The sequence below is a fragment of the Limulus polyphemus genome, unplaced genomic scaffold, assembly GCF_000517525.1.
Source record: "Limulus polyphemus unplaced genomic scaffold, Limulus_polyphemus-2.1.2 Scaffold454, whole genome shotgun sequence".
Taxonomy (NCBI): Eukaryota; Metazoa; Arthropoda; class Merostomata; order Xiphosura; family Limulidae; genus Limulus; species Limulus polyphemus.
Window position 1 is genome coordinate 495,828 of NW_013666064.1, and position 10,201 is coordinate 506,028.

The following is a 10,201-nucleotide window of genomic DNA, read 5'->3' on the forward strand; positions in this document are numbered from 1 at the left end:
AAGAATAGAGGCTATTTCATTTAATAAAGATTTTTGGTTTTGATATATAAGTTGTTTGAGGTTTTTCATCTAAAAAAAAAAAGTGACATTAATTTCTTGATGACCTAATATTTATTACTGGGTCAAGAAGACCAATATCAGGCAGCTGGGCTAATCTTATTTTCTCCAGCTAGTTTGTTTTAACTAAATTGTAATTTGTAAAATCTTAAAGATGGTTAGATGGGTGTTTTCACATGGTTACTGTATAGGTTAATATGTAATGATAATTAGCCTGTGTTATATTTGTCTATACTATCTGGATAATAAAGGTTTACTTTCATACTCGTAATTGGTTGTGGATAGTAAGTGGTAATAGAATTCAAAATGTTATTAATTTATGCACCTTGCCCCCACCCACACACACTGAATTGATTTTGAACATGTATATGCTTCTGAACTCCATGTGGTAGCTAATAATGTATGTGTGTTCATGAAAAACAGGAGAGTATCTATACCACAAGAAAGAGAGATACTGTGTTGTTATATTAGTCTTTTTGTTAGTATTTATAATATTAGTTTGAAGAAAAAATTAATTTTGAATACATGAAGAATACTTCTTGTGACATTAATAAATTTTGTATTTATAGAATATAAGTGTAAACATATAAATCAATCATTTTCTGATATATAAAAATGTGACTTAAAAATATAAATAAATCAATATTTAAATTTTCAATTGTAAGCAAGAAAACTTGAAAATATTCACTTGTTTTGTGAAAACTTCTGCAGACTGTATATTTCCATTTTTTACTACAGTTTCAAATTCCATCTTCTGATATGGAAAAACTCTTAAAAGAATCCAATGAGGAATGTCAACGTATCATTTTAGAAAATGTTTCCAAAGACTTGCATGTACCTGTAGCTTGTCGAACTTTCAGTGGTTGTAAGTAATATATCAACTTTTTAGTTTATGTAGCATTTTTCAATTTTTCTTTTCAAGAAAATATTAGAAGGATTAATACTCACCCAACAGGTGCTTTTAATTAGGTAATTAGAATTATCTGCTGATTAACAAACAGACATAAACTTCTCTAAGGACTCATTTGGTTATCAAAAGGTTGAATATATATTTTAAATATATATAAAAGTTTTGTGCAGTGGCACAGTGTATGTATATGTCTGTGTAATTACAATGCTAGAAACTGGGTTTCGATACCTGTGTAACTTTGTGCTTAACTTCAAACATACAAGTATAAGCTTTGTACTATGCTACAAAAAAAAATGTTTTTAGCTGTTTCTGAAGCTTAAGAAAAAACAGGATTGTAACTGAACTTTTGGTTCAAATTTGGTGGACTTACCTCTGAAGTATTGCAAGTCTTTTCTCACTCTGTTTACAACCATGTGACTTTTGGATTTGAAAGTTCTTGACATAATGATTAAGTTGGTTATCTTACCCAAAGTTCTCTGCCACTTTTCACGTGACTTATTATGCAAGTTTGAGGAACTACATAAGCTCAGCTTTCTTGATATAACTCATGTTTCTCATTGACAGTTGCCCTGTAAACTAAGGAGCAGGACTTTTCTGCTCATTTTATTTCACTTTTTTACTCAGATATGTAAAATTTTAAATCATGAACTGATTTCTGTTACTGTTTATAATTCAGTTCTTGAATCTTTGTATCTTCCATATTCTGATAAGTTGTTGTTGATGCCTTCAGAAATCAGCAGAATGTTAACAATTTTCACATTCCTAAGGAGTTAGATCTGTCAGCTAGTCCTGATCCTCAATAAGATTCTGCTGGTATTATTTCATTTTTTTTCTTGGGTATGTGCTATTTTAATCATTTTCTGTTACAGCTGGGAGTGCTAATATTATGTTATATGATCAGTTCTTGAACCCTTGTGTGTTCCACTTTCTCCTGATATTTATATTGTTGCTGATGCTTTCAAAATTCAGCAGGATGTTAATAATTTTCATGTTTCTTGTAGTCACTATGTGTGTATTTTTTTAGTAGGATCAACTTCTATAACACATTTTCTTCATAAGTTCTATATTCCCAGATTGTTCATTCTGGGTGATCTTCCACATGGTTTTCTTTCTTGTCTTTTTGTCAGTATCCTTTTTCTACATGCTATGATATGTCTCACTTTGAGAATTTTTTATTCAGCACAGCTATTGGCTATCGACTACTTTTTTTTTTACCTGACTTGTAATCAAGATAGTATTCTACTTCACAGTCTGCATCTCTCACTTACTTAGTATTTGTTACCATGTGGCTTTTATCTGTGTTCCTTCAACATTAGCCTGTCATACTATGTTACAAGGTGCTCATCTCCTTCCCTCTCCTCAATATTTCATCAGACTTTCAAAGAGCTTCTTTTCTTGCAATCTTCTGACATAGCAGGGATTTACCCTGAATTAATTTTATGCTCTTTATTCTTACTGTGCATCTTTTCTATTTCCTTCTGATCCAATTTGCTTACAAACTTTGGATCAGGGTGTTGTGCTTACAAAAAGGAACTATCGAAATAGTTCACCACACATCTCTAGGACTTTACTTCCATCAAAGAATGTCATAATAAAAGACAACCAGATTCTCAGACGCTAAGTTATGTGATACAAAAGATAATGTGGCTAGACCACAAAAAACATTGATTGGTGTGATCAAATAGAGCTTGAGAAGAATCCAGAATTAGAATTATAGGCATTGGACTAGGAAAGCTTTACTTATGTATTTCCTTGGCACTTTTGCAAAAGTCTTGTGTAAGGTGATGCATGTAATGCATTGCAGCAAAAACATTCAGAACCAAGAATGCCATAGTTGTTGACAGTGTGTGAATGATTAAACAAGAAAAGGATTGCAGTTTTTGATGAGCAAGTCTGCTTGAAATTCGTTTTAATTCTAAAATGTAAACATGTGGTACAGTACAACAGATAATTAATAAATAATTGTCCATTATTGTCATAATTTTCACAAGTTTACGAATTGTACACTTTCAGCCCCTCCCCCCCAACATTTTGAGAGGTTTGGCCAAAGATCAGTCTTAACGCGTCAACAAGTAAAAGCACAATTTACCTGTAGCAGTTACCTTCATAGATTTATAAGGCTGATATATAACACTAAGTAATGCACAATTATTTCAAAGAAAAAAAATGTAACTATATCAACAGTTTGTTTTTAAAATATCACTATATTTATAACAGAATAATAATATCAAGAAAAAGAACACCATAAATAATAGAGAGGTTAAGTATTAAAATGATTTTGGAGCCTCACACATCATTATAGGCCATGTCACCATATCTAGTTACGTTCTATCTGCTGACTACACATCTTGACAATAGCCCTGAAGCATAGTTTCCACTACAAGAGGCTCTGGCATAAGACTGTCATGTATCAAAATCACAACATTCTGTCCTACTTGCTTTCCATAACCTGTCTAATTGATGAGGACAACAGTTTCTCAGCACCTGTTTAAACTTTCCTATTGCACAGAAATCTCTATGTGCTACATCCAGTGGCTTGACTGGTATGTCTTCTTGTGAAGGACTATGGATACCCATTTCATTCTCCAGTTGATTGTTAAATGAGAGGTTTGAATAGAAGTCTTGTTTTGGTGAACCCCATACCCTTTTGACCTTGTTTCCACACTGCAATCCCTTTTCATTATGTTGCCTGGGGTATGTAGATAAGCATTTGACACTGACCTTTGTGTTTGTGGATTTTCATCTTCTAGAAGACCCCACATTTTGCTTGCCACTATTGGTGTATGATTTATAACAAGTCTCTTTTGGATGTTCCTTGCCCCAAATTGGTCTGTTCTTTTGTTTTCCAAAGCTATTAAGTACAAGGGATATTCTCATCTTGGAAATTCTAAATTCCCCAACGGAACACATCTGTATAATCTGAGGTATATATTTTGCATCAGAAAAGACTGCTACATTTCCTTCCCAAAAAAGGAGAATTTTATGTGGTATTACACTATCTATGAAATGTCAAAATGCAGTTCTGGTATATTCCTTTCCTTAGCTGTGGTTATGTGTGACTTGCTGATTTGCATATTCAATATTATTTTAATATATTTTACTCAACCTACAACCTACAATGGAACTAATATGCAGTTATGAGAGCACATTTCAGAAAAAAGATATAATTTTCAGCAAAATTAAAAAAACAACTCATATTTAACATTCATGTTATATCATAAAGTGCTTCATTATTAAGAAATTATTTCTTTTGTCTGCCTCTAGCAAGTTTGTGTCCTATAAAAACTTTGGTGACTAGTTTTGCTAGTGAAATGTGTTACTGTCTACTTTTCTATAAAATTTAAAATCCAGTGGCAGAGATGAAAATTTCAAACGTAAAAAAAGTATATAACTTTTTCTTTTAAAAACAGTTTAACCACAACTACACTTTCCAGGCCCCAATGTATATTTCATACAATGGTTAAAATGGATAATCCCTTAGATATTTAAGAAATTCAGGAGTTTAACAAACTCTGACAGTATTTTTCTTATTAGAATGCAAATATGTAGCTACTATAATTCCCAGATACAATTACATGTGGGGTGAAATATGTGTATATACTGCATATACACATATATATATAATATGTGTACATATACACACCCTCCCACAGATATATATATATATATATGTGGGTGGGTGTGTAGAAAGAGAGGTTTGTATAAACATTCATGTTCATACATACACATATCTATTTGTGTATAGTTATTTAATAGTATCCATTACAACTGACTGATAAAATATTTTGTCTTTTATAGGTGTTAGATTTTGTGATAAATGTCACCATATTAAACCTGATAGAGCACATCATTGTTCAGTGTGTGGAGTGTGAGTATTTTTTTATTTTTTTGTCATTAATGAAATTAAAGGTTTTTTTTAAGTTGGAAAAATTACTTGCTATATCTGAAATAATACACACATGTATTTAAAGGAAAAAAAGAAAAAACAGTGTTGCTGTTGCTCTTCAAATTAATTTTCATCAGAGCCTGGTTAACTTGAATAAGTCAGTGCCCACTACCTCTCTGCAATTTATTTATGAAGGGTTGAATGTGCATAATGAAAAAATGCACCAACTGCCCTCTGTAACAGGTGACGAATGAAAACTATAGTATTGTAGATTTTGATCAATCGCAGTATCCAATGTTGTTTTTCTTGTTATCATTTACAAAATGGATGTGTGGAATCTATTAAGTATACAGAAAGAAAATATGAGTTTAATTTCACAGATAAATGGACAACGGCTATTAAATATATATTAGACAACAAAGATAATTTTGTAGACTTACAAAAGGGTATGGGGAGACAAAAATGTATGCTTGTTTTTGCACAGTTTCACCTAAGGTACATTGGGGCTATTTGTTTTGAGGTATTTTCTCACTGGACGTATTCAGGCATTAATTCAGTGATCGGAGATAGGTGGAACATAAAAAGAATATGAATAGTGTAAAATGTATATAGCAGTTCCATAGTCATCAAACATCAGCCAACCAATAAAAAAAAATCTGACCAATAAATGTACTGAATTTCAAAAATGACCTATCAATTAAGAAATAGTGTTTTCTAACATTACTTGAAATCATTATTGGTGCTAGGAATTACTTGGACATGTAATGCTACAAAACACTCAATTTCTTAATTCTCATATCAAATACCACTATTGGTATTTGGTTTTCAATTAATAAAAAAAAAAGTGCGGTAATGTTTTATGACATCATTCATACACACTTGAATAGATGATTCCATACATTTACTCAACAATCATAAAGTAGTTAAATAAAAACAATTTCGTAAACCAATGAGTATCACTTGAAACTGAAAGTATAATTACTGAAGACTTGTTTTGAGCCCTTGAAATATATGTGTGTCTTTGGTTACAGCTGTTGAAGACTTAATATACCAATGAACTCAACATACTAAAATCTAAGTAAATGCCAACAGTCAGCATTTTATGTGTAACTGTAAAATATTCAATTAACATGTTGAAGAGATTAGCCAGTTTAGTGAGAAATAAAGGTTCTTTTCAATAATAATAAAAAATAACTTTGTTAATTGCATAAATCATTAAAACTGTGTCACATTGACTCTCGTATCAGGTTTTCTTTCTAAAGTTCAAATTCTTTGCAAACAACATGTTTTGTGGGATTCAAATTTTGTAGGAAACACATAATAGTAGCTCACTAAGAAAGAATCATCACGAACATTTTTGCCACGATTAAAGTCTTATCAAAAAAGGCTTCTGGCTTACTTATGTTCATGTTACAGAAATTTCTGCAAATTTCTTTCAGAAAGAAGTCCTATCACAGATAGTATCTACAAGATAACCAAAGCACAAGTAATGTTTACTCTTAACTAATACAACTTGAACTGACAAAGTTAATTATTTGATGTTTCAGTTATATTTTAGCTTACAAAATCTATGAAATTGACAGAGGTTCATTAAAAATGAACAGTATTTGATAATCTTTCAGAAAATATGATTTTGTGAGGATGAGGGATACAAGAATAATTGTGCAAATGACACTAAATTTCTGGATTCTTTTTTATGCTGGATAATTATATTGTAAAAACAAAATAGTTTGTATTTTCATGATTGTTATTATTGTTTAGCTTCTCAGCTTTGATTAGAACTTGAAAGTTATTAAATTGAAATGTAGATTGTATTATATGTATTTCATGATGCTATTTATTCTTTTTATTAAATGATTATTTTTGAGATTAGAAATACCACACATCTTGTCTTGTTGGTGGATTTTTTCTAAAATTCTAAAATAAAATGTTTATTTTTTTTAGTAAAAAGTACATATATTTATGCTCTCTATTTATGTAACTAGTTTAATCTACTGGTATACGTAAGCATTAAGTAGTGTATAATACATAAAAATTTTAAATATTTTGAAAAAACTTTGCAAAGATTTGTTTCAGTGAGTAATTGTATTTGTGACCATACACTATTTTATAATTATTTTTTAATCATAATTTTTGTAAATATCAAAAGTCTGCCTCCATAAAATGCACCAAACATTATTTATTGCAGGTGTGTTTTGAAAATGGATCATCACTGTCCATGGTAAGATTTTGTTCACTGTCTTTTATATCATTTTTTAAACATTTTGTTAGAGACTATAAATGTGTGATGGTTATCAGAATAGTGTTTGGTAGGAATAATTAAATTCTCTGAGTTGATTAAATAGTTTAAAAGGTTAAAAATGTTTGTACTTAATTCTAAGTGTAAACTTTTTTTTTTCAGGGTGAACAACTGTGTATCATTTTCAAACTACAAGTTTTTCATCCTTTTCTTAGGATATGCTTTGATTTACTGTGTATTTATTGCTGCTACTTCATTGCAATACTTTATCCAGTTCTGGAAGGTAAATTTTTTCTATTTTCATTGAAATTATTGAAATATTATTCCTGAAAATAATTGTACAATATGTTCATTCCAAAATTATATGTTAAAATATTTTTTTGTATTATTACATGTATAAAATAATTCTTCTTTTCTACATCAAATTGATAAAATGTAAAAGATAGTCTACCTGTGCCTGACTTGCAACAAACATGTATATGTTACTTGATTGGTGTAGATCAACTATCTTTAAATTACATATTTGAATTGCAAGATAAGTACTCGTATTTCATTGTATCAGGTATGCCATTTTGATATTTTTTTACATTATTATTTTTTGTTATTACTTAAAGAAATGTTTTGTTTGTAAGCACAAAACTACACAATGGAACATCTGTGCTGTACTCATCACTGATATCGAATCCCAGTGTTTATGTGTTATAAGCCTTAAGACTCAGTACAACTGAGCCACTGGGAGGCAAAAAGAAAGGGAAAATATCCTAAAGTTACCCCCACCCAAGAAGATGAGAAACATAATTATTTCTTGATTCATTCAGCATACGTATAGGAATTTTTTATTCAAATCACAGTTTCACTCTACTTTGCTCCCCCCTTCCCCTGGAAAAATTTCTGCGGACTCCCATGGTCCATGACATACAAAAGAATTTTTAGACTCAGTTGTAAGAAAATAATGTTTTGGAAATTAGTTCCAACTTAATACATTATTCTTGTTCTTGTCTCTTACATGTGTTTTACTAATTAATAGTTAGTCAAGTTATTTTATTAAGTGCAGTACTGTAAGACAACAAAGAAATTAAAGAAACTATACAACTTTTGTTTTAGCCAATCCATGCTGCTTCAAACTTCCTTAACTACCATGTGTAAAACATGCACGAAACTGAACTATTTGATATTAAAGTACCATATTTGGTCAAACTAAAACAATTACAAGTATATCACGAATGAAATTTTTTTTTTGGATTACTTAAAAAAAAGGATTTTAGTACTGCATGTAAAAAAATCTTAAATTATCTTAGAATTTAATATTACAAATGAGTTTAAGTGAGTCAAGAGGTATTTTTATATGTGCATGTATTATCTGGGTGTTAATAAATTGAAGGATTTCTAATGACTTACAAAAATTATATTTATTATATATATAATCTCAAACAATTAGGCTAAAAACCAATAACACAGAATACAATGTATAAGATAGACAAATAAAATTAGAGTATAAACTACAGAATAATAAAGAAGTAATATACCTTGGTAGGGGAGTTATCTGTAGAAGTAATCAAATAGATTAGTAATGTATCTATAACTGAATCTAAATAAATCTGAGTGTAAAGTATGTTTTTGTTTCGTAAACTTGTGTTACAATACAGACTGAAGCTTGTATGTTTTATATTTAGCCTTCAAATGACTGACTTCTTTTTATATTGTTCACTCTGGCGGGGATACACATTGCATCACACTGAGTAATTTTATGGGTTTGTCTATTCAACACCTAAAGTAAGGAACTGGTCAAAAACATTGAGCAAAATCACTCATTTTCTATGTAAGAATGATAGGGAACCTCATCTGCAATTATTTGGATTAATTACAATATTTTTTATGTGACTTACATGCTATTAAGAATCCTATGGCTAACAGTCGTAGACTCACAAGCAGTTTGATGTACAAATAATTTAAACATTTTTTAAAAAAAACATTTTACTGGAGCCCATGGATACAACTTGAATACTTACTTTAACATTGACTTTTGGTCACTAATCTTGCCAATCATTTTTTAATTTAAAATGAATAACAGGATTAGGCGCACACAATTCCAACCTCACACGTGTAAACTACCATTTGCTATCCCTAGCCAATTGAAGGAATTATTTGCTCCTAATTAAACAGAATAAACAACAAAGTTATTACTAAACAGAATAATGAGTATAATTGAACAGGTAAAGTCCAACCACTGGGTATGAACACAGTTGAGTAAAGTTTAACTCCTTTCCAATCTTTCTGATGATCACATACAGCATAACAATAACAAAATATTTCATAATTCTGGGTCTGTATAACAATCTATTCTCAAAAACTAAACATTTATTATTTATTATAGATAGTTCTACTTCCTCCATAAATTCAAGTTTCTAATGATATTTCTGGTATTCACATTTTTTATCATAAGATTTGGCAAAAATAAAAATAAAATTATATTGTCTTAAAGAGATTGCAATTTTTCCTTTATTTCATTTTACAGAACAATTTGGAAGGATTTGGGAGATTCCATATATTATTCCTGTTTTTTGTTGCTATTATGTTTGCTATTAGCTTGATCTCATTATTTGGTTATCACTGCTACTTAGTGAGTGTGAATAGGTCAACATTAGGTAAGTACAATGTTCTGAAGTATCTATCTTGTAACCTTGTACCTAGAAATTATTTTTTACATTATTATTTTTGTACTAATGTATGATCTGAAAATAAATTTCAATTTAACTTGTATTAAAAATTTCGTTAAGTTTGTGTAGATATTTCGTATATTGTGTATGTAAAATCGCTAGACATTGTAGAATACAAGTTATTAAATCGTTGAAATATAACTGTAGTGATGTAACATGTATACTCAAATTGACCTTCTTTAACCCGATGACTACCGGCTACTAACTTTCTTAGTAGGCAATGCAAGTCTTGCTATATTTCATTCCAATAATAAAACTAGTGGACGAATATTTTAGAAAATTCATAAGTACTTTGACAAATGTAGGTAGTTTAAGAAACATAAAGACCTATTACTTTTAATAAATTTAGTTTTTTTGTCATTATGATCTTTAATATCTTGGAAATTATATTA

General features: G+C 29.8%; 1 protein-coding gene across 4 annotated transcripts in view; it reads left to right on the top strand.

Moving 5' to 3' along the window:
• Positions 1 to 10,201, top strand: part of LOC106458382 (palmitoyltransferase ZDHHC2-like) — a 61,531-nt gene that overhangs the window by 22,110 nt on the left and 29,220 nt on the right. For all 4 annotated transcript variants that reach the window (XR_002610365.1, XR_002610363.1, XR_002610364.1 and 1 more), the window contains exons 4-8: positions 796 to 922; positions 4,766 to 4,835; positions 7,042 to 7,074; positions 7,255 to 7,375; positions 9,608 to 9,737. Coding sequence is in view for 1 of the 4 variants with exons in the window: in XM_022384577.1 (XP_022240285.1) it covers positions 796 to 922; positions 4,766 to 4,835; positions 7,042 to 7,074; positions 7,255 to 7,375; positions 9,608 to 9,737 (481 nt within the window). In the remaining 3 variants the exon portion in view is untranslated. The remainder of the gene's footprint in view (positions 1 to 795; positions 923 to 4,765; positions 4,836 to 7,041; positions 7,075 to 7,254; positions 7,376 to 9,607; positions 9,738 to 10,201) is intronic.